The 24,471-nt window shown below is 40.9% G+C and overlaps 1 protein-coding gene and 1 long non-coding RNA gene across 2 annotated transcripts in view; one reads left to right on the top strand and one right to left on the bottom strand.

Annotated features, from left to right (window-relative positions):
• Window positions 1-550: 550 nt before the first annotated feature.
• The window catches only part of SVEP1 (sushi, von Willebrand factor type A, EGF and pentraxin domain containing 1), a 122,892-nt gene continuing 98,971 nt past the window's right edge, over window positions 551-24,471 (bottom strand). Inside the window, exons 39-50 of the mRNA XM_051789247.1 lie at window positions 23,266-23,491; window positions 21,996-22,151; window positions 20,264-20,327; window positions 19,401-19,574; window positions 18,311-18,484; window positions 17,682-17,855; window positions 17,140-17,316; window positions 15,465-15,635; window positions 10,338-10,433; window positions 7,555-7,650; window positions 4,734-4,827; window positions 551-3,110 (exon numbers count right to left, since the gene is read on the bottom strand). Of these exons, the coding sequence (XP_051645207.1) occupies window positions 3,080-3,110; window positions 4,734-4,827; window positions 7,555-7,650; window positions 10,338-10,433; window positions 15,465-15,635; window positions 17,140-17,316; window positions 17,682-17,855; window positions 18,311-18,484; window positions 19,401-19,574; window positions 20,264-20,327; window positions 21,996-22,151; window positions 23,266-23,491 (1,633 nt within the window). The 3' untranslated portion in view covers window positions 551-3,079. The remainder of the gene's footprint in view (window positions 3,111-4,733; window positions 4,828-7,554; window positions 7,651-10,337; window positions 10,434-15,464; window positions 15,636-17,139; window positions 17,317-17,681; window positions 17,856-18,310; window positions 18,485-19,400; window positions 19,575-20,263; window positions 20,328-21,995; window positions 22,152-23,265; window positions 23,492-24,471) is intronic.
• On the top strand, window positions 11,074-15,454 carry LOC127471857 (uncharacterized). The gene is made up of 3 exons (XR_007904779.1): window positions 11,074-12,610; window positions 12,754-12,849; window positions 15,111-15,454. It is a non-coding gene; the product is annotated as an uncharacterized LOC127471857 (long non-coding RNA).

Below are 24,471 nucleotides of genomic sequence, written 5' to 3'. Positions count from 1 at the left end.
GATGCCTGTGTATCAAAACATCAAAAGGCTTACAATATTACCTCCAAAAACTCCACACCCTAAATCTTTTGAGTATTATATCATATGCAGTCCTTGTTTGGAGGAGTGGTGTTTGAGTTACAAAGTTTTCTTTCTGCTACAGTACAAATTTACCTCATCTCTCCATGAATATGGTGCCCCCATAGCTTTAAAAATTCCAGTACTGGTGCAGTACAAAACAAGCCATATCTCCATCAACTGTAAGCAGTGAGCGAAGCAAGTATTAATCCATCTCTTTATGCCAGTGGTAAATTTGGCCCTTACAGGTTTTAAAATATGCCCTAGCAACAGATAGGATTTGAAAAATTAGCTGCCAAGTGCATTTTTATCTGAAGATCACATCTGGACTAATTCAGCACATCCTTTTAAGATTGCTGACAATTATTTTGTCTTTTCCCTTGAGTGGAGTTGCATTTCCTTGATACCTGGGCTTTGCCAGAAGGTCCTAAAGAGTAGGTTAATATTGTTGTTGTGAGGCATTAAGAAAAGAATGCAATGTTGTCTCCATATGGGTACTAAACAGGGTGCAACTTTATTTACAGTGTAAAGTGCATCACATGGAAGTTGTTTAAAACACACAACAAGCAGTGACATAAATGACAATACAGTACTGGGTAGGGAGGGGAAAGTATTCCAGCAAGTATCAAAACATCATCAATAACACTAATATAACAGCCTCTAGTTTCAGCTACTCTGTCCTAACACCACATCTCCTTATGAAACTTGTTGACTGGGTTGATCTCGGGACTCCATGTACTAGTCACTATTGTGAAGCTGGGGTGCTAAAAGCCATCCTGCAGCCCTAACTCTCCAACAATGTCCTGCCACCTCTAAGCTCTCTCCTCACCACTGCTGTTCTGCTCTGGAGATGACCAGGGCAGAGTCAGGGGACATACCAGAGAAACACACTGGAAAAGAGACAAAACCATGAGAATGACATATAAATAAAGATCTGCTTTTCTCACTTGTACACTCTTTCCCTTGAGAAGTCCTGTGTGGCTCACTGCAGCTTCCCTTCATCTGCTGTTAAGGCGGCAAGGAGTTTAAGGAACAAAGTGCCTACAAATGGTGGTGATTATGGGTTGAAATGCGGACATTACTTACTGAACACTAACTTCAGTTGAAGCTGTAAACATCGGTGGCTGTGGAGCTGGGAGACAGAAGATTTTTGCTACGTGCTAGCAGAGTCCACTAGAAAAAGAAGGTTGTAGGAGCTAAAAACACAACTCTTCAGCTGGTTGCAGCTCCCACTGAGAAGGAATCTACATTCACATTAATCTGATCCCCTAATGACTCCTATTCTTTCCTCTCTGTTTTTCTTTTAATTGGCTGAAAGCTCTTACTGGCTCACAAATTCACTTGTTTGTTTCTTCCCCATTTCTGGTGTTGGGCTAACAGCCATCAGTTATGTGTCAGTATTTACTAGAGCCCTGTTACTGTGAGCTCATTTTGGCGTAGTATCACTTTCCTGTATACAAGTTCATGCATAAAAGGAAGGTACATCTATAAAGGGGGGAGGAGTGGGGCAGTTGTGCACACTCTTATTCGGGGGGGGGTGGTAACTAAGCAGGAATGCTACAGAAGGTGAAATTTATTTCTCCTTTTTCTTTCCCAATGCTGACTGTAAGTTACACTTTTCTATTATTACTGGGAAAAATGGAGCTCCTGATGAATGACTCTCAGGTTCTGACTCTTAATGACTTCTTTCATAGATCAGACTTTTTGCTAACTGACAACAATTACCAAACATGTGACTTTGAAAAATGCATGTGATTTCTGCCTTGTAATTCCACCACCCTACTTAATCACAGGTAAATCTTAGCATCTCAGTTCAACAGAGCATGACTTAATGATGGCATTCAGGTGTGTGCTATCTTCAGATGCAATGGGATCAACAGTCTGAGAATAAGAAATCTGACAGCATGTGTGCTCTCAGTATTTCTCAGCCAGCTGAGCATTTGTGTGTACTCAAGAGAGGCCTTTTCCAGTTTTCTGAGGGTTCTGCATAACAAAAATACAGCCTTTTGGCAAGGAAATAGTGAAGTTTCACCTGTAAATGCAACTGGTGCCTTCTCCCTCCATCTTAAGGGCAGTCGAACTTTGGGACCCAAACCCCAGGTATTATTAAATCATTCACCTGGCAGATAGCTGCTAGATATGTACTTCATTACACAGGAAAGGGATGGTGGTTACAAGCCAGTGGTGAATCCCATGGCAAATGGAAAGTGCAAGTTTCAGTGGTCCACCTGCTTCCCACTGCTGGATCCTAGATTTTCCAGCTTTAGAGCTACACCTGAACTGCCTGTAGGCCAAAAAGCTTCAAAGGCTCTTGTTGGCTAGGCTTGGTCCATCTTTTGCTGAATGACATGATATTCTCTTGTCTCTTTTACATTTTACCAAAACATCTCAGGTAAAATTCATGCCGATGCCTCCCATTAAATAACTCTCCAACTAAGCTGATGTCACACAAAATACTTTACAAAATCTTCTTCTTACGCTCACCGGAAACTGTGGTTACAATATAGACTTCATCACATGTAGTTATAATTTATATCAACTTAACTTCAGAAACAGGCCCAATGCACAGTTTGGTGGCTCAGTTAGCCCTGTGTAACACTTCTTTACTGTTGAGTTGCTGGACAGTAGTATGCTTTGGCAGCTGGTAAACAGAATTGCCACATTCCGTTTAATCATAGTTGGCAGTATAAGACAGTTTAATTAGCTCACTGTATGTAAGAAATGGGAGGGACTTCACTTTACACAACCCTTCAGTGGACTGTAGGAATCTTTACATTTGTATGTGTATGTGTGTATGATGTCTGTGTAGCAGCATATATTTGATAATACTTTTGTAAATGAAAAATACAGAGGAGTTCTTTAAAAATTCAAAGGTATTGTAAAAACGTATCACAAAATAAAATACAAAACAAGGGAGATGGGGGTGGGGAAGGGAAGCAATGGACTTGATTTACAATGCATTAGATTCCAATGGTGCCTAGCCTGAAGAAAGATATCTGAATGTAGAACTGCTGCTCTGATGTTAAAAGGGATAGAATCCAGCCTTCCGTTTCCTGCATCAAAAAACCCAAACAAAATAAAATCAGTGCTGTACTGAACATACCAAACGAGATGATCAGTGAGGCACAAGAGGATGGTGTCTTAACTTATATCGGGGATTTGAGTGTCACAGCTTATTGAAAGGGGAAGAGACTGGGCATGGGAAACAGAGATATCTGACATTTAATTTAAGTCATGGCTCATCACAGGGTGGTTTAGAGCTAATCTTGTCCTGGATGCTGATAAAAGCTTTTAGCCCTTTTAGCTTTCCCTTACAAATCATACCTTGTTAACTTGCAACAGCAAATCTTTGCTCTCATGGCATTTACTCCTGTTCTGCCTGTATGGTTTTTGAGTCCTCAGAATGCTATCATACCCCATGAAGAGCCACAAGCAGATGAGGCCAAAGTTTAACAAATTATGAAACACATCTCAGTGCTTGTTTCTGTCCTAATTCCCTTCACTCATCTAGCTCTGTTTGGGAAACTTCCTCTCAGACAGCTCTTGAAGGGACAAGCTGCTAGACTGCAAACCTGCAGGACTAACGACCCTTCTTCTCTCAGACTTCACAATACTGCACAGAGCTATGGACTTGGACAAAAAACCCCAACAAAATGACAAAACAAGAAGAATCCAGTCTGGTAATAGCCTGAGCCTTTGCTTTGCCTCAGAAATAAAATCCATTATTTTCGGCTGCTATATCCACTGGATATGGGCTTCTCTGCTTCATGTCCTAAATGGAAATACTATTAAACTTCAGATGTGTACCTTTCAGTCTAAAGCTGGATACTATTTGTTGGCAATACATTTAAGTTGCTTCACTAAGGCACATATAAGCACAGCTGACAAATGAAAACTATTCATTTTGGACAATACAGTTACTCAAGCAAGCATCTCTTCTATAGCTTTAAGATAAACTGCATATCAGAGAGATAGGGAGGAACATCTGTCACTATCTGTCCAGAAAGAAGACTAGAAAAACATTACAATGTCACAGGCTTCGTCTGTCTCCTGGAGCAAAATATTAATATTCATCTGGTTCTTATTTAGCTCTCCAGAATAATGACCAATGTGCTCAGCAGCAGCCTGTGTGAGTTGAAGTATAAGCATTTTTGCTTGCACATGTTTCATGGCCTTAGCCCTGCCAGGTGATTAGAACTGGGACTTGCCTCAGGGGCACAGAGCTGTACTCTTTAGATGATTACATCACTAAACACTGGGTATAAGAAGACCTACTATTTATAACATCTGTTTGCATGACCCTAGTCCTAAACATGGACCCAGCTGAGGCACATACAGCTCAAAATGAACATTAGTAAACAGTAGGCCACCAAAATTTCCTGAAGAACGTTCTGTATTACATTTCAAAAACCCACTTACATTTATACTATGAAAAATCAGTCTCAACATTGTAGGTGTGCCTGTCTGCTTACAAGTAAACCTTTCTGGAAGGTTAGCAATTATTTTGCAGAGTACTTTCTAAGGTCTTTCCAGACTGCCCATAAATCATGAGCCATCTAAAGGTCACTGATTCACAGGATCTAGAGATGCTCAACATTAATAGCACATTCTTCATACTTAGAGTTCAGTAGGGTGTGATTCAGCCTACCTATGGGATAGTGCTCAGCAACACTTACCTAGAGCAGTCATGTCCGGTCCATGATGGGGGACAATAGCACCGATTTGGTCGTATGCACTTCCCACCATTTAAGCAAGGCAACTGGCAAACAGCTGCATACAAATACACACACACAAAGTTGCATTAATGAGCACTGAAAATCCATCTGACATTATTCTGTTAAGAACGGACTGCTCTCAAAACTGCAACATTAAACATTGGCTGTCAGTCTGTTGTGAAAGATGTTTTGCTCTGGAAAGGGCAGCCTTAGAAGAACACCTTTGCTGAATGTGATTTCACTACTTCCACTACTTTTCCTATCTGCTGGAGTGCATGACTTGGATGAAACAGACAGTGTATAATTTTACATTGGCTTAAAAATTCTGTTATTTTTGCTGCAAATTAAAGCAAAAAAAAAAGAATGCAAGTGGAAGCAGGAGGAGGGACTACAAGAGTCTGAAGATGAACAGGAGAATTTCTAGGAATAAAATGTCTTTTTTGAAAGGAATGTGACAGCTAAACAGCTGCCAGGGCAAGCAGATACTAGACATGGTAAAGAAGTATAGAAATAGACGGAATAAGTAGAAGAAGCTAAAGGTCAGAAAGTCTTTTGCAGATCACAGCACACAAGGAGTAAGACTTCACAAAATGGCACCTGCATGGAGACAAGGAAAGGAAGCAGAGAATGACAGTAAGTTCCTGAAAGACACTGGATAGCCCGAAGAGGTGATATTAGGTATTACAAGGCACTTGAATTAGAGACCAAACACTAGTCTGCCCTACAGGTCGTGCTGACCCAGCAGTGAAATGTCTGCACATGCTTTTGTGTGACAGTCAAACCCAAGGATACCAAGTAACCAAACAAAAGTCAAAGCTTCAAGTCTTCCTATCAATTTTGAGACTGAAAGATAAAGAAGCACACAATTTACAGAATAGATTTGGAGACTCACTTAACGAGGTCCTTCAAATGCAGTTTTTGTCTTGCACAAAAACTGAAAGAATTTTAAGCCAATAATGGCATATGTAGAGGACAATCCTAAAGATACCAGTGAGGACAAACGCAGGGTAATATTTTTGCTAGGAATATGCATCAGAAAACACTGATTAATACGGAATTACAGGAAATGGAAATGAGTAATCACAGGAATGCAAAAGGAGATAGAAATACAATACTCTAATTTCTCTGGGCCAAACAAGAACAGCGGTAGGAGGTTATAGAGATAGATCATGCCTATGCAGTTAAGTGCACCAAGCATGTCATGTTGAAAATTACTTCTGATTCTGGAATGAAGCATAGGATTGAAACATCTTTAGCTCTCATTTTATGCACATAATTATTCCTGTGAGACCATCAGTTAATCAAAATATTTCTCTGTTATGGCAAAATGTCAATACCAGTAGCTAAACCACGAATTGATTTAAAAATGTCATAAGCAGTGGTTATGAGCTTTTATGAATGGGCCTTGACGCAGATGCAGTTGTTCATTACAATTTTTCCTTCCGCTGCTGAAAAACAAGTCGAGCCTGAAGAGATCTGAATTGGTGACCCAAAAGCTAAGAAGCCATCTATCCTCCTTAAGCACCTATTATAGCTGCAAAGCTTGTGAAATATGAGAGGAAATGATGCATTATGTTCTAGGAAAGAGTCCCTTCAAAAGACAGTAGTTCAGAGTTAAAATGTTCACTTTGGAACTTTAATTTGCTGAAGGATAGTCGTGTTTGCAGTGCATCACACAGCTTACCCACCAGACTCACTGTTCTTACCCGTTAAACAAATAATACAAACATTCATTAACAGGCATTAATTCCTCCTCCAGCTCACCCTATCAGCCACTTCAAAGTCTTGCAGGAAAGCAAAACTAGGCTTTCATGTTAAGTCTCTGCTAAAAATCAGTTAAAGTGCACCTGGACGATAAAAATACAGTGAAGAAAATGTAAAATAATTTTTTGAGAAGAGCTAATATTTACTGATTTACTGGTGTTTTAGATTTAATAACGATTGAAAGACATTTCAGTGATCACTCAGTTGCTGAATTTTATGTCTGTTTTCACAGGCACAAATGTTTTAAAAACTGACACTTGTTCAGTCTTGATATGGAACCACATATTCCAAACTTGAGTTCAAATATTATCCATAATTGCAGTCAGCCTCATCTCACAGAAGCTGACTTGCTAGGGCACAAATCTGGACCCTAGAATCACTCCTCTCGCTACCCTTCACTATTTCGGTGTGTTCCATGCCCTTCAGACTTGGTTTAGGTGCAAGGAAGATCTCTAGTAAAATGCAGCACATGTTAAATTTGTTCAGAGAACTTAGATGATACCTAAAGTAAAGTACCTAGGTACCAAGTACCCATTAAACTGAACCACCCTCAAATCCTTGCTTTGCTGTGCTCTATTCCCTGGATCAGTACTCAGGCAATAAGTGGGAATCCACCAAACCAGACAGCTATGTGGTGAAAAACCTCTGTAGTATCTGCAGCTTGTCTGTGAGTTTAATGGTGACCTGTATGTGCTGAAGATGAAAATGAAATTCAAATACATTTTGGAATGGACAGTCTAGTTTTATTCTTTTTCTTGGAAATCCTCTGCTGTCTGCACTGCTTGTGAATGCTATCTGTCCTTTTTGGAAGCAAGATTTTCTGAGCATTTTAAAGAATCATCAGGGACTTCCTAGAAAGTAGTTTACAGCTGGGGACAGCAAATCCTCCAGGAATGTTATTGCAGGCCTGGGTTTTCCTGTAAGAAGCTTGGGAGTTCTGTAAGTCCTTAGTGAACTGTGCTAATTATTGCTAGTAGAGTTACAAAAAGCAAAAAAAAAACACGGTAAAAAGTTTTACCCATATGGCAGCGTGATCCAGTCCATCCAAGGGGGCAGTCACACTGGTAAGGGGCCACACAGCGACCTCCATTGAGACATGGCAGAATACATATTGCTAAGGAGAAGAGACAGAATTACCTCCCATGAAAATAAAGAACAAAGTGTTCGAGAAAACAACTTATGTTTAATTAGAGACTGTACTACCCCTCAAAGTGTTTGCATGCAGTATCAGTAGAGTTGAGCACGATCTACCCACAAGGCAGAAGTAAATATGTCTGGCATGGCAACCAGATATGAGAAAGAGTAATGACAAAGAAATGGACAGAGTGGGGAAATTGCTAGAGTCCTTCAGATGCTTCTAGGCTCTGTGTTCACAGGAAATGAGCCAGGGCTGTTTGCTTGTTTCTCTCTTGTAATATCCATAGACATTGCCCACTTCTGTGATGGTGGCAAACAAAATCAGTTAGGATTCTCTGGGCTCCCACAATGTAATATCCAAAACAAGTTAATCTATGCCTTGCCCACAGAAAAGCACTTGGTCTGGGCCAGTGAAAATGTGCTGAGACAGGTGACACCACAAGATCCCCAGGGAAAGATGGCTTTGACATAAGGCATTTTGGGTGAAACAGGCTATAGCTGGAAGCTCCAGGGAAAAAACAAAGTATATACCAAGCAGCTGATGGCCTCTGGACTGAGCACCAATCAAGCTATGCTGCTCCTGTGAGCACATCTGCAAAACTGTTCAATGTGTTTATGATTTAAGTACCTTCACAAAACTATCATCTCCAATACCCTAAATGAATGAAGTACTTGTGTGAAAATGCTCTACTAAGAGCAAGAGTTGAGCTGGGTCTCAAATTTGGATCCTTGAGTGGCACTTTCAGTAGAGTTTTATACTGGGAGGGTGGGTGGGAGCTGCAGAGCACTGATGCAGAGTTCTTCCTCTTCTGCTGCACAGCAGAGGACCAGCTGAGCAGATGCAGTCAGCCTGGACAAGAAAATAATAGCGAACTCCCATGGAGCTCACAGGACTAACCTGTATCACCGAGACATACTTGTATGAGTTATTAAACTAGTAGTGCTCTGTGTATTTTTTTAGAGTGGTCAGGACTCTCTCAGGAAGATTAATCTATCTTGTTTTCTGTGAAATTTACTGTGAATTACAAGATGACTGAATTCTGTCAGAACTCACTGTGGCCTTGTCCTAAGAGATCAGTGCTCAAAATCCCTTTGACTTCCAGAACTCAACACCAAAGACTAAACCTATCTTATCTGTTCACTGGTACACCTTGCTTGACAAGCAATGCTGCAAAATTGAGGTGGCACTAACCAGTTGTAGGAATTCTCTTCCCTTCTCTTAATTGCCCATGCCAAAGTAAAAACTAGAAGAGAGCTAGCACCTGTACCTGCATGAAGTGTGATGTTGGTTAATCAGCTGTCAAGGTCTGAGTTGGGACAACAGATCAAAATAACTGGGACAAAAAATTTGCCCTCTAGTCCTGGAGAATGCTTCAAGCATCACTACTGATGGTAAGCTAATAAACTCAATTGTGGGATACCAAACACAGTTTTGTCAGACAAGTCTCAATCCTCTTCTGCTGAAACTGAAACATGCAGGGCTGAGCTTGCATGTGTGGCTATGGTGATACTGACAGACAACACAGGCACAGAAAAAGAGGGGCTGTGTGAATGCACCACATAGCTGGAGTTTCTGTAACTGTAGAAAGACAAAACTTGGTGAACATCTTCTCCTCATTCTGTATCTACCTGTATCATATCATACCTGTATTTTGTGCCATGTGGAACTGACACTGCCACAGAGAAGACTTGAAAACTTCAGAGGCAGATTCAGAGGACCATTTTAAGATGTGATACATCTTAAATCCTTGAACCACATTCTTCTCCAAGAACTACACGAGAATCTGCACATGTTTTTGTAGGTCTCCATGTATACTCAGAGTCAGGGACAGTGACACCAACCCTGCTGCAGATGTTCTTAGATATGCTAAAGCTTTATGTCAGGGTCATACCAAATACTACACACAGTAAGGGTACTTTCCCTTTTTATCCACAGAGACCCATACCTTACTATATGTACAGCAATAAGGCTTCTAATGCAGCAGCTATGCCAACACGAAAGGGCTAAACCTCCCAAATTCCTTGTGCTAAGACCACCATGAAGAAAATGGGAAACATGGCTCAAACTGGTATTCCCAATGTCACTCAGGGAATCTTTGACAGAGCTAAGTCAGATTTTACTCTTTTAGCCAGAACAGATCCACTTCTCTAACCATGACATGAAAAGCCAGCCCAGAATTTGTAGGGTACAGGTACACAGACCAGGAAGGACAGTGTGGAAAAGGGGACATGTTGCATTATTTGAACATTAATGATCAGATTCAGAATCACAGACTGATAGAAAAAGAAGCCAAGAGAGTAATGCAGCAATCAGTAGAACACTCACATCTCTTTCATTCTTGTCCCTGTTCCCCAAAACTATCATGTATTGCTACTAAAAACAGACTTTGGAAAACTGAAGCAATCTGTTCTTCAACCATAGTGAAAGAGCACCCACAAACAAAATCACATCAATTAAAAAAGTGCTTATTTTGGTTTGGAGATGTCAAGGGATGGAAGCAAGCCACCAGTTTCTCTTTCTTTCATTTGTCAAGGAGAATATAGTAATGATTTTTCCGGTTTCGGCTCTTACGCCTTTATTTTTTTCCAGCTGGTTCACTGCACTGAATTCACTTGTCTTACCTACAACATCCTTAAAATTACACTTAGGGATGATATACGTACGCTCCTCACAGAGACGACCCATCCAGCCATCTGGGCACGAGCAGGCGTTTGGTCGCTCACAGACGCCACCATTCTGACACGGGAACCGGCAGACAGCTGAAAACAATACAATTTCACCACAAACGCAACACGGTGAATTAGAAGCTTAGTCATTCAGCATCTTGCACAGATCTTTGCAGTTGTAAAGCTTAGAGCAGAGCAAAACAAGTGCATTTGCATTTCCCAAAGAAGCATTATTTGATTTTGATTTCAAGGGCTACTTCTGTCTCTGTGTGTCTGATTAGGTACTGTAAGCCAGAGTGTGGGGACCACTGAGACAATCAAAAATTGTCCAAGACAAGAATGCAAACGTAGATGTTTTTAGCAAAATTGGGTGAATTACTTAGACAATGTTTCAAGGCTGATGCTACGCTTTATCTGCTTTCCCCACTAATCTTTGTAAAACAAGAAAAATATCCTATCTCATAAAAAACTATTACCCTCCTCTCCCCTCCCCCCATGCCTTCTAATTTAACTCTAGAATAGAATCACGCTTTCTTCTGACTTTGGTATGAAACACCAAGATAATGCTATCTGGCATAATATAAGGCTTGTTGAAAGTAAAATTAAACACTGTAGCAGAACAAGCAATTTTTATTGCACTATCATCCAGCATAATGAGAAGTGACCAAAACGGGTGCAGCAGTGGCACAGTAAGTGTTTAATGCTGGAACCCGAAGTGTGACTGCTTGGCTTGCATACCTATTAATAAGCACATGATCATAAAAGTGAGGAATCTGGGGTGGACTCCATCATGATAGCCTAGTAGGCTGCCTGGATGGAACAGACTTTGGACTTCATCATCTTTTCTATAACATTTCACCGTATCTTGGCTCACATATCCAGGGAAACCAGGACTACTTTACAAAATCAGGTGACAAGCTATGTACAAACATGTTAGACATAAAGATCATTGGAGGAAGTACAATCCTTTTTGTGCTGGTGTACATACTATGAAGATCAAAAACTGTGGCTTCAAGATGATGCTACAGAACAAATAAGTAATCAGACTGACATCTAATTAGTGGTAGTTATGAGCACAGAGTAATCTCAGGAAACTCAATCTGAACTGCTAATTGCATCATATCTTTAATTAGTTACTAGGTGAGCAAAATATGCATTTAGGCTTTGAGTGTTTCAGATCACGTTCAGTATTAGTATTAAATACAGACAGTGGATTAGCACACTGAAACACTGTTCAGATCTGAAATTCACACTGGAAAAAATGCAAATCTTCTCCTCATAGAGCCAAACTTGAGTTACTCTTGGACCTAAGCCATGCCAAGCTACAAGCTACATCTTGGATTTTGTTGAAATGAGGCCAAAGCTCTGCCATTTTACTTTTCAATCTCAAGAGCCTTCCCATCAAGTGTCAGCTGATAATGAGAATGGGAAGAGACCTTGGGCTCTGGTAGGTTAGCAGAAGTTGCAATATCTTAACGGTGATTTTGAAAATTTTTTTTGTAAAAATATCTATTACTACACAGACAGCTTGTCGCTGGGTGTTGACTAAAGCAGAATAATGTGCCAAACAGATTTCTTTTGTGCAATGAAACACCACTTAAAGCTTTGTGTGATCCACACCACTTAAACAATATCCCATGAATGTATAAAGGGTTATGAGATAAAAGATTTGTGTAGAAATTATATCCCACAATAAATGCAAAGCCCAGGAAAAACGGTCTCTAAAATGTATTTTCTCTCTCTGTCAATGGAGAAGATGCAAATATTCCAAGAGTTACAGAAACTGCTGTACAGAAATTTTTATGAATTACAGAAACTCCATGCCACTGCGCAATCCAGGATCTCAGGCAGAGATAGGCTATTCCTGGATTTCTGCTGAGGTCCTGGTTGTGAAACTGAATGAGACAGTATCATCCCTAGGTGTGCACTTGTTATACATCAATTAAGGCAAGCAGAGACTATTTGTCTGGACTATTTGTCTGTAGCTGTGGGGATTATTCTTAACTCGACAGACAAGACTAGAGAAAGGCACAGGACCGGAAGTTAAGCTGGGATCTCATTATCTTTTTTTTGGCTATTGTAAAAGCAAGCAGGGCAAATGCAGTCCTGATGTGCTGTGGAGAGAATAGGAACCATGAATTGTGACTTCAGTTACTGGCAGTAGATCTCACATCCATGGTATCAATCTTTTGAGATCTCCTTGTAAGTCCATGCCTGTGAGTTATCTTCACAGGACACAGAAGCATTGCACTGCTGCAAGACAAACATGGGTAAGAATGGGGAAAAAAGTTCTCTTATCTGTTCTCAGCTTTGCCAAAAAGATTCCCTGCAAGTTAACAATTTCCTCCAGGCCTCAGCTTCCCTCTCATAATGCTCTTGTTTGCTGATGGGGTATGAACTTTTTGGTTGGCAGCTCCACACTGACCACTCCTGGTCAGCAAGATGTTTGCAGAGGGCAAACAGACAAGACAGATTCTAGAGCACTTCAGAAAGAAAAAACTGGAGTCAGGTAAGCTGTGTGCATCTGTGCAGCCTGCTGAGTCCTGCAGGTATTTACAATCAGGAGATCCAGGCTAATACTTCCACCCCTGAAACTCAGATCAGAATCTGGCCTGCAACCTCTAACCAGTGGTGATTCAGGCAAGTGCAGCTGTGGTGAGAGCCTTTCCAAAGAAGTTAACGAAGTCTGCTTTTAATTATAATATTTATGTTAACTAACCTGTTCAACCAGGACAGAACATTCCAAGCAGGCTCAGGACACATTAATAATCAACTCATACAGCCATAAACAAGAAATGCAGCATGAGTCATTACAAAGAGCGCTTTCATGTTGCTTCTGATGTAGACCACAAAGGCTTGGGTCCTGTAGGACTTTTGTTAGGCAAATCACTCACATGAACTAAAAAGCAGTTGAAAGATTATTTTGCCATGTGTCATGAAAATGCAGGACAGTCCTCTCAGAAACACTTTTAGTTCTTTTTAGTTCCCCCCTTTAGTTCTTTTTAGTTCCCCTTTCAGGTGAAAAGAGGGGGCAAATTGTTATTCCCCTCCCTTAATACACAGGTTATTCTGCTTTGTTTTCCACCCTCATCTTCTATCCACCTCATCACTTTGTTTGAAATAATTTTCCCTAATACATATTTCTCTGAACAGCCCAAGTAGACTTCACACTACTGCAAACAGGACAATGCTTTGCAGATCAGCCCTTCTTGGTTGTTGATACCCACTGTCAAGAACCTCTCTTAGCACAAAATTACATTCCTTGGCATAACGTAGGTGGGTTCTGTGTAACTAATAGATATTAAATAAAAACAAAAAGTAATGCTGGCGATAATAAAGGGGCAGTTGAAGAATCTGAAGTGCCACAATCTTAAAGAGATAATATCCAAATAATTTTGCTAGTGAATTCTATCTTAGGCAGAGTAGCTATTATGCAGAGATCCCTTGAATTCTGTAGCCATCACAGTTTAGAAAGAAATTAAGACATACTTTTCAAACTTGACAAACTTTTAAAAAATGGCCTGGTGCTTTGAGAATGTAAATTTCTAACAGGACTTTTGGATACCTCATGACATCTGAAATAACTCTAGTGTTTTTACTGTAGATCTTCTCTACTTGGCTACTCAGTGGGTGATTCTTAATGGCAATGGCAAGCCCTGTTTACAAAAACAAGAGAAAACAGTTTTCCAGGAGCAGCTTCTCGATTCCTGAAATGTTCAGGAGTTACAAGCCCACTTCTTTGGCTCTGGGTCTCCTCAAAATGGTCTACTGATCAGTGATTTTTAGGCATAATCAGATACAGAATTTTAACAGAGTGCCTGCTTTCATAGGAGTAGGGCAACTCAATTAGCTTAGGTCTTAGCATTCATAACATTTTGCTGTCAGAATTTGTACAAAAAAAAAGAAACTGACGAGGGGTTCTTGATTAGTCAGGCTTAGCACAGTATAGAATCCTCCACCTCCAAAGGGCTTCTGACCTAAACAGAAAATCACTGAGGGAGGAAGAATTGTTGCTTCTATTTTGACATGGGGAGCTGAGACTTGCAGGAGGAGATACAAAACTGACAACTCGGATAATGGCTCCACTGTTCCCAGGTGAGGGTCCTGGAACCTTTTCTCTTCTGTGTGAGTTCTCAAGCCTAGAGAATGGGGCTTCTTGTGACTGGCTACTGATGTGTCCTAAGGTTTTTTGCTTTCTAAACAAAATACCTAAAGGTCAGTTTGCCATATGGTGGCTGTTCCCCAAAAAGACTCCATGGTGGAGCTAACTCATCAGCAGAAGGCTAGTCAAGCTTCTGATTTGGATATGGTAGATGGCAATATCTCTTCCACCAATGCCCTATAAGCCCGGAACCCTTTTGCTACACCTTCTCCATGGTTTTAAGTTAGTATTTGAATACGCTTATATCTATTTTTAAGTGTTGCGTTTATTGTCTCATATGTTTTGTGTTTGTTTCCCCCATTTTGTGTTCAAAACTTTTTATTTATTTGAATCTTCTGTACTGAAGAGTTAATTCTGTAACTTAAACAAGTGAATGTTTTAGCTCAATAGACCAAAAGATTACATATACCTGCTGGTATGTCAAGGGTAGACAGGCTAGACATTGTTTTTGGTATTTTGTTAAACTCATGGATTTTCTATCAGTACTTAGTGTGTATTATTTAGTGAGCTGTATCAATCTGTCTTCGTTTTATTGCAAATCAATTTTTAGAGCTGTCACACTTTAGTGAGGGACTAAGCACCCATTTGTTCTATTTTGTTTTCTGCAGTGCTTGATTTTTGACTGTGGAAAAACTGACTGGCAGCGCTTATCTGAAACAGCTCAGCTTGTCAAAAAGATGGCTGATTCTGTCATTTTCTTACAAATGATGACAGTATAAAAGATCCTCCCTCTGTGATACAATACTGTAGTGAAAGAAACTATAAGATTACCATGGACTAAGAGCAAAACTGTAGAAGCCCTCTCTCACTTGGAAATAAAGCAACAACCTGGACTTTAAATGCCCCGAGTGAAACTATGACTGCACTGAAACTAGCAAAAATTTCAATCTGATTTTTATTGCAGCTAAGCTCTGTGCTTACGGAAAGTTAAAATATGCTTCTATTCATTAAAAAAGGCTTACCTTTGCAGGTAGGTGGTGTTGTCCATGTTCCATTTTCTAAGCAAATGCTCCGCAGGGGCCCCTCCAGCATGTACCCACTGTAGCATGAATAGGTGATCATGTCTCCATACTGATAGAAGCTACCACGAATCAGAGCATTCTCTATGTGAGTTGGGGGACCGCAAGATATCTCTAAACAAAAGAAATAATCCACAGGTAGGTGAGCTGCAATGCCTACATGATACAGTTTCTAAACCTGGACACAATGCTGTCCAGGGCAGGAGCCAGAGACACACCTGTGATGATAAATCAGTAAAAGGGTGTCCAGGGACCTGGACAAACTCGAGAAGTGGGCCCATGACAACCCCATGAAGTTCAACAAGTCCAAGTGCAAAGCACTGCACGTGCTTTCCCTCACAGACCGAGAGAAGAAGTCATCAAGGGCAGTCTTGTGGAGAAGGACTTTGGGGTTCTCATGGATGAGAAGTTGGACATGAGCCAGCAGTGTGCACTTGCAGCCCAGAAAGCCAATTGTATCCCAGGCTGCATGACTAGAGGAGTGGCCAGCAGATCAAGGGAGGTGATTATCTCACTCTACTCTGGCCTTGTGAGACCCCATCTGGAGCAGAGTCCAGGTCTGGGGTCCTCAGCATAAGAAAGACATTGACTTCTTAGAGCGGGTCCAGAAGAGGGCCAAGAAGATGATGAGAGGGATGGACCATCTCTCCTATGAGGACAGGCTGAGGGTGCTGGGGTTATTCAGCATGGCTAAGAGAAGGCTTCAGAGAGACCTCATTGCAGCCTTCCCGTATCTTAAGGAATCATAAAAATCGAGGGAGAGGGACTTTCTGCAAATGCAGATAGATATGGGACAAGGGGCAACGCTTTAAAACTGAAAGAGGGCAGGTTTACATTAGATGTTAGGAAGAAATTATTTACTCAGAGGGTTGTGAAGCACTGCAACAAGTTGCCCTGAGAAGCTCTGGATGCCTCACCCCTGAAAGTGTTGAAGGCCAGGTTGCATGGGGCCCTGAGCAACCTGATCTAGTGAACAGCACCCTCGCTCACGGCAGGGGAGTTGGAACTAGATGATCATTAAGGTCCCTTCCAACACAGACCATTCTATGATTCCACAAATCTAAACAATATTGCCTGCAAGAAGCCAAAAGACTTTCAGACGTGCTTGCAAAAGGACACGATGTCTTCTGTCAGTATCAGTAAATAAAATAAAAGGCAGCACCTTCGCTACAACTCTTGTCTCGTCACTCATAATCTCCCAGGAATCATTCTTAGGATATTTATGGTATCCAACAACAAATCCTAGCTCCAGGGCTTGCAAAAGGTAAATTGAGAAGAAATTTACAGAAGGGCCTAGTAGATAGTAGGATGAATGCTCTTGGGGCACCAACCCACACAGATGTAGTCTGGATCCTTTTAAAGAAATAACTCTGTTGCAAAGAAAGAAAACATAACTCTTCCATAGAGCTTCTTAGGTAATCTTTATGTGCCTGGATCTCTCAGAGTGACTCATCTCTCAATAGGGCAATGGTAGACAAAAGCTTTTTCCAGAATGCCTGCATCTGGGTGGAGAGCTCTCCTGACAGGTCTGTGTTGCCAAGCTCCTGTGTGATACAGCTGTGGTCACAAACTCTCTGGAAAGTACCAACCCCTGCGGAACTGCATGTCTTGTACTTACTTTCACACTTAGCTGTTGCTGGAGTCCAGGTCTCATCAGCATTACAGGTGATCACAGACTGCCCTTTCAGCTGGTAGCCTTCCCTGCACCTGATGGATACATTCTGACCAACATAAAAATCCACCTCGGACAGAAGGGCATTCTCTGGGATTATGAAAGGCACAGGACAAGGGTTTGCTGTTCAAAGAAAGGGTGTGAGGGAAAAGGAGAAGGGAAGAAAAAGGGATGGAAGGAAGAGAACACTTCAGAACAGTTTCTGTGGATTTCAAAACCAAATCATATGAAAAGCAATAGAAATAGAAGGTGTTCCCTTTGTTCCTCTGCAAAAATGGGATGCACACCAACTAATCTCCCAATTTAGGCCCAACCTATTTTTTAAACTACAAGAATAAATGCTGCTCATGGCTGGTCCAGAACAAAATTACACTGCATTTCCACAAAGATCTGTAAAAGTTGCTTTGATTTACTGTCAGTTTAAAGGAAGAGTAGCCTGTAATGCTTACAAATGAAGACCCCTTTTCCATTACAAAGTGAACACATACGTTTACAGAGAGGTAAGGGATTACTCCATCTTCCATCTCTTGTGCACTCTGCTGCAGATTCTCCTTCCAAGCTGTATCCCCTCTCACAGAGATATGTTACTGTACTGCCAACTGTATTGTTTTCATAAATTGCCTTCCCGTTCATCAAGGAAACTGGAACTTTACATCTGGTCTCTGCAAAGACAGAGGTCTCATTAATTCAGCTTGACATTAGACCCGGATTTCCAACAATTCCTAAATTAGTCATACAATATGTTTAAAGCAGCCACAGACTAATAAGTCATGAAGAACATTAAGGGAGAGTTCAGTAGCCCAGGGAAGGAAATGCAGCCAAGCCAGAGAAGGAGCTCCTCCCAGTAATGGTGAAAAGCCGCAGCCTTATGTTTTTTCAGGTCAGTAAAATGTGTCAGTGATGGGGAAGAGAGGACACATTTATGACTTCATACAGGGTCAGTAGGGCAGAACATGTAAAATGTTCTTTCTTGATACTGACAGATAATCCAGAAACCCTACATTACAGAGTAGTTTCTAGAAACATAATCCCTGGATCATATGTTATGCATGAATAAGGGAGGAGCTGTTGCTTATCCCAGATCGGAATGCGCAAGGACATGAAACCGAACAGTTACCTTCACACAATGGCAAGGGTTTGCTCCAGCTCCCATTTGCAAGACATGTGATATTCTGGGGCCCAACAAGATGGTATCCGGAGTTGCACACGAAGGTTACATTACTTCTGTATGTGCTTCCTGTAGAAATGGCCTCTGCTTTTTCTATGGAAGGATGCAGCCCACAAGTAATTTCTAGGAGAGAAGAAAACTTTTGGGGTTTATACACACAATGAAGGCTATTCTGTCTGTCAGTTACACACTGTCTGACAGCTCTGTTCGCACACTGAATTGATGGAAAGGCAGGAAGCAAGAAGCTGTGAACTATTATGTGGAGAAGGGTTATACAATGCCTTCCCTGTTCTTTCTCCTGGGGTTCACATTGCAGACATATGAGAATGTGCCCAAATGTATCTGAAGGTGTTGCAAGCTCTGAGGTGTTCAATCCAACAGAGCTATGTGGAATATTTCTGAGTAGGCCAGATGCTGCATTTGCGGTCTCCTTTGCTCCCCTACAGTAGAAGATCATCTCAAGATGTGCTTAAGAAAAATGACATTAGTTAAGAAGGATCTTGACCCCTTGTCCCACACTGTGGAGACCAGGCAAATTCATCAAAGGTGAGAGAGAAGAATGCAAGGGATAGGACTATGATACCACCTTGAGAAGATGGAAAATCATTTATTTGTAAAGACTATAACTGGCATTTTATTTATAAGCTGTATGAAATAAGTAATAAATCCTTCTTTCCTTGTTCCCACAATTAGCCATCTTCTATTGCACAGTGAGCCAAGATTTGATCCTATGGAGCACAGTCGTGGTCTTCAGAAGTGGTCAGAATATATTAGCTTTGGCATGGCAGGGACAAGCATGATGTCCAAGGCTCCGCAGAATACTCCCACTCTACTGACCTGAGCACGACCCTATGCCATTTTAATGTGCCAGAAGGAGCTTCCTTCAGATCAGTGAGGAGCTGCCAATGATAACTTCTCTGCTGGCTTTTCTCCTGGCTCCTCCTTTTACAGCCCCCCCCTGCTGCAGGGGAAGACAGAGGAAGCCAGCCAAAGCACTCTTAAATTTCCTGGACATCATGTTGCGCTGCTTGCTACTTACGGATGCATATAGGGGCAGAAGGGTTCCACTTTTTGTCAACATGGCAAATCCTTCGGCTTGGTCCCTGTAGCTCAAAGCCAGGGTCACAGCTGTAAAAAACTTCACTGCCAAACAGGAACTCCTCTCCCTGAACAGATCCATTTTCTATCATGTCTGGGGGTCCACATGATACTCCTGTAATGTAAGCAATACTTTCCAATCAAACATAACATACATGGCCTGTCTTGTTCACAGCTTCTCCACAGGTTTTACTCTGAGAAATAGGGAAAGAGCACAGCAGTTGTCTGGTCATTGCCAGATATTTGATACTGAGTGGCAGAATAGAATCGTGCTTGGTGTTTCCAGTTCTTGCTGAACAGAAAATCTATTGTGGCTGTGCTGGCAGGAAGCCTCAAGGAACTGTTGCCACTTTCAGCCAACAGCTGAAGTCCATATAAACATTTACGTAGAAACTCCTATTTTGGCACTGCAGCCAGTGACATCTCACAGAAGTGAAGTACCTTTGAGAATTAATAGAGTTACACTTGAGGATGCTAAGTACCTGTGACTGCTGGCAACTAATGTGTTCAGAGGCCCTCAGTGACCCCAAAAATCATGATCTCAAGCATCAAAACTATTTGAACCTGGAAGCTGTCTGCAGAGCAGACAGCAGGAGCAAGGCAGAAAGGTGATTTCCTTCACACTACTACCTGCACATACCAGTAATTCTGCAACTCTTCCAGGTTGTTAACAGTGGTACTTACCACAAATTTTTAGGTAAATGCAGACAGTATGAGTTATAAAGCAAAACATGCATTAGTGTTTTCTGTTGTGTAATATCACCCTTGACCAACATTAAGTGATAAGACTCAGGTGGAACGTACTTCTGCACACCGGCACTGTGCCACTCCAAAGCTTGTCTTCCTGGCAAGTCCGTTCTGCATCACCCTGTGAAAGAAAAGAAAACACTCAAAGAACAGCTTTACTTAGTTAACTCTTTTCTCCCATCAAATTTAGTATCCAGCAAGGTGAGGAGGTTTTTCTCTTCACATGTAGCCCATGTAAAGAGAAAGTTAAATGCTACAGCTCAAGTCTACTTGGGTAGAACTTCCTGCAAAGTGATTCTAAATCAAACTTTTGTAGGACCAGTTAGTTTTCTTGTCCTTCTTCCTGAAGTATCATCTTTATTTGTCAGTTTTACCATTCTTGTTCCCAGGCATGTGGCATGATGACAAATTTTCTCCTTCCAGTAGTCACAGGAAATCTAATTAGCAATTTTTTCAACAACAGTACAAGCTCATGTTTTATAAATGTGATGTGATGATTTGAACACATCCCAAGCGCTCATTTGTTAAATTTGCCTATAAATGACATTATTTCTGTTGTTGTAAGACTACTGTTGTATGATATCACACCCAATGGATTTTGCTTCACAAAGGAAAAAACAGAACTTCTCTTAAACAGCAGGGAGACAGATTGACACTAGATGGCGAAACTGGAATAGAAAACTTGGAAGAACTTGCTACTGTATGAAAGTACAGGCTTATTACCTCCAAAAATTACTTGAAACAGCAACTCTACCTTTCTGTCCAAATACCAACACCTCCATCCCTAGGGATATTGCATATTTGGCAAGATAATGAAAAATAAATGCATTGTTAGCTAAGCATTCTCCAAATTCTTCTTATTCTTATACCAAGTGACTGAGTGAATTAAATTCTCAGTGAATTCACATGTGTGAAGTTCTCAATTTATTACTGGTGTTATGATAGTACAAAGGAAGCAATATCTTGCATTCTGCTTGGTGCTCACAAAACCAGTGTTAAGACCCGGCCTCTGTCCTAAGAACACCTCACCACCTCATGACTGCCATCACCTGGGGATGGTGGAGGTCATGCTCAGCATTTCTAAATTCACTGCAGCTTTTGAAAACACACCTGAGGCAGCTCTGAACTCGCTAGCCTGACTCCTGATACCAGGAAAGCAGTGCTCCTCCAAAGCTCAGGTACGGATAAAAGCCATAATAAAAACACTGGAAAGAACTTTGATTCATTCTCCATCAGGGAATAAAGCTGCCATTAAACAAACTGGAATCTCTTTGATATATCACTTTAATACTATCTAGCAATGTCATAGAACTGAGGGCAGTGGAGTTTATCAGGAGCTTTAAGTCTGAAAGGCACAATGCAGCAGACATAATGCTTATGAGATTATGAAATGGAAGGAAGAATGCAATCTCACTCTGTCCCGAGAACCAGGTAAATGGAGCAATACATGAGAAATTAACTCTTCCATCACTTATGGTCACAAGCATGTATAATGCTGTATTTGCAGAGGGCTTCTGTTAAAAAAAAAAGCCCAACACTGAAAGATATCTGCTGGACATGTATCCCTGAATAGGATTCTTATATTTGCTTCAATTATACTCTTAAGTCATTCAAGACCATTCCAGTCATACCAGGAGCATTCCACTGGCAATAACAAAACCAGCAGATATCCAGCTTCTGTGCCAGTTAAGGGAATACATCAATGAGGACCAGACAGTCCACAGCCATCATACAGGAACTGAAAATGACAACTACAGGTTTAAAGTGCTGGAGATTTGAGCTTACTTACCTGTAATTCATAGCCAGAGTCACATTTATAAAGAGACACATCTTTGTAATTGTATTTAGTGCCAACCACGAATCCATGCTCTGGAGACTCTGGGGTTCCACAGGACACAGGAATGCAGATATCATCAGAAAATGGTGGCACCCACATACCAGTCTCCTGAAAAATGAATGTAATGAGAATTGTAAAGGCCCCACTTTATATGCTTAAGTCATATATAAATGAAAATGAAAAATTATAGTAGAAGCATCCAATTGCCTTGGGTTACAGATGTGGTTAATGTAATTCTATCTATGAAATTCTTAATAAAACTCAGTAATTTAAATAACGCTTTTAAGATGTCAACATAGACTGGATCTTAACCTTGGCAGGAATGCTTAGCTTAAGACTTAAAAGACAGAAGGAACAAAAAGTAAAATGCGAAAAAGCAGCTTGGAAAAGCAAGTTCATTTGTACAAGGTCACCTAATTGCTCAGGGAACACATTAGGAGAAAGAAAACTACATCTGCCTGATTTCAAGTTTCGTATTTCTCTCCTGGCTGAACGTCTAACACCACGACTAAGTGCTTCAGCTGCCTTCCCTGACTTGCTAAGGGAAGTCTGATACCTAAATAAATACTTCTCAAAGATACCTAATCCTACTTCCAGAGATGTTTGAAACAAACAGATCTTCCCCAAAATAAGGGGAAAACCTTTCCTTGTGAAGTGCTTACTCTGCAAAAACACGCATGCTTAGCTTTTCTCATTTAAGCATACTTACTGACTTTAAAAGTCTATTTACAAGCTTAAGACAAAGTTGTCTGCAACTAATGTAACAAGAGATTAACAGTGGAACTGATGAGGATGTTTGTTCTTTAGCATACAGAGGATTCAAGTTTCTACAGGTGTGCAGTGGATTCAAATGTGTGTTGCCTGGTAGTCTGAACAAAAAGCTCTGTATACAATCCTCAAAATACATTAGAAATCTTGGATGTAATTTTTTAAAATCACAGACATGATTTAATGCCTGAAATGTGATAACACAAATGCTTTACAAGAGGACAGCATTAGCTTTTGATAGAAGAAGAAATCATTAATTTCTAGTTTTGAGGGTCTATACATAGAAAACTAATAATTGTTCTTACTGGGTAACAAGTAAGCATATTATATTTTACAGGATACGCTTTGAATTTTTTTGTTGTGTCCAATTAAAGGCCAAAAGGTTACTATGCTATAAGAAGGACTCCTAATTCAATAATGCCATCAAAATAAAACAGTGCTCAAAAACCTATACCTTGCATGTAGATGTGCTTGCTCCCACCAGAACATAGCCTTCTACACATGACAAAGTGATGCTTGTGTTCACAGTGAAGTTGTTCCCAAGTACCATCACATTAGTGATATTTCCTGGGAGGGGACACTTCCTGGGCCAACAGGAAATACTTTGAGGAGACCACTGTCCATCTTCCTGGCAAATGCATACATCCACCTCTGTCACCATTGTGTAGCCTTCCAGGCATCTGCAACACAGCATGAAGACTTGACCACAGAGACACAGCTAGGAATGAGCTAACCCATAAATTAGAAAGTCAGGACAGTAATTTTTCAGCATTAGTTGTTAATAAGCATACCTTGAGATTTCTCTACTATTTCAAGGTAAGCCTGTAAGGACCATGTCTGTACTGGGTTCATTCTGTTGCAAGAGCTGGAGACTTTAGACTTCATCTCCGGTTGCTTCATGCTGCTGCAGCATCACAATGGGAAGTGAGCCTGTGGCTTTAGTGCTTGAAGGGTACTGAATGCCTTAGTACAGCTCCTACACTGCCCCTCCTTTTGCATGGAGAGTCTTTGGTGAGCTAAACAGTATGTGGGAACACCATGTAATTCTAAAGATGATCTCACTTTTTTCCAAGAACAAACCAAGCCTCAGGCCATTTATTTAGACATTTAAGGCTGATTTGTTCTATTCCACATGGTGTTTTACCAAGAGCTATCACAAGTGGGTTCACTTGTAGAATGGCAGTGACAAGTAACCCATTCACCTTGTCAAAGCTTCATAGAAATAACTGATACTGTTAAATTCATCCACTTGCCATCTCCTAGTTCTGTCCCATTCCATTATTTGCTTTTTCTGTCAGAAAACCATCTTTCTTCTGATAAGGCATTCCTCCTGTTGGAGGAAAGAGCTCTGCAGCATACACACTTCAGGACATTAACCAAAAAACCCTCACTCTTGTATCTGACAAAGGACTGCTGACAGCAGTATCTGACTTACTGACAGCACAGTGTTGCAGCAGAGAAAATGGGACAAGAGAGAGATGAGCCCATGTGTATTACAACAGGCACCTGAAACAGATGGAAAGCATGAATACAGTGCCAAAAGGGGAGAAAAATTGCATACCCTGCTGGCTGTTGCTGTTACCTGCTAACAAAACCTGTATGTTGAGACCAGTGTTTCAGAGGAGAAGATGAGGAAAGCAAATGGGAAATTAAAGTCAGT

The sequence above is a fragment of the Manacus candei genome, unplaced genomic scaffold (assembly GCF_025592945.1).
Source record: "Manacus candei isolate 608988 ecotype Guabito, Panama unplaced genomic scaffold, ASM2559294v1 h1tg000027l, whole genome shotgun sequence".
NCBI classification, from domain to species: domain Eukaryota; kingdom Metazoa; phylum Chordata; class Aves; order Passeriformes; family Pipridae; genus Manacus; species Manacus candei.
This window is presented reverse-complemented; position numbering and strand designations above follow the sequence as displayed.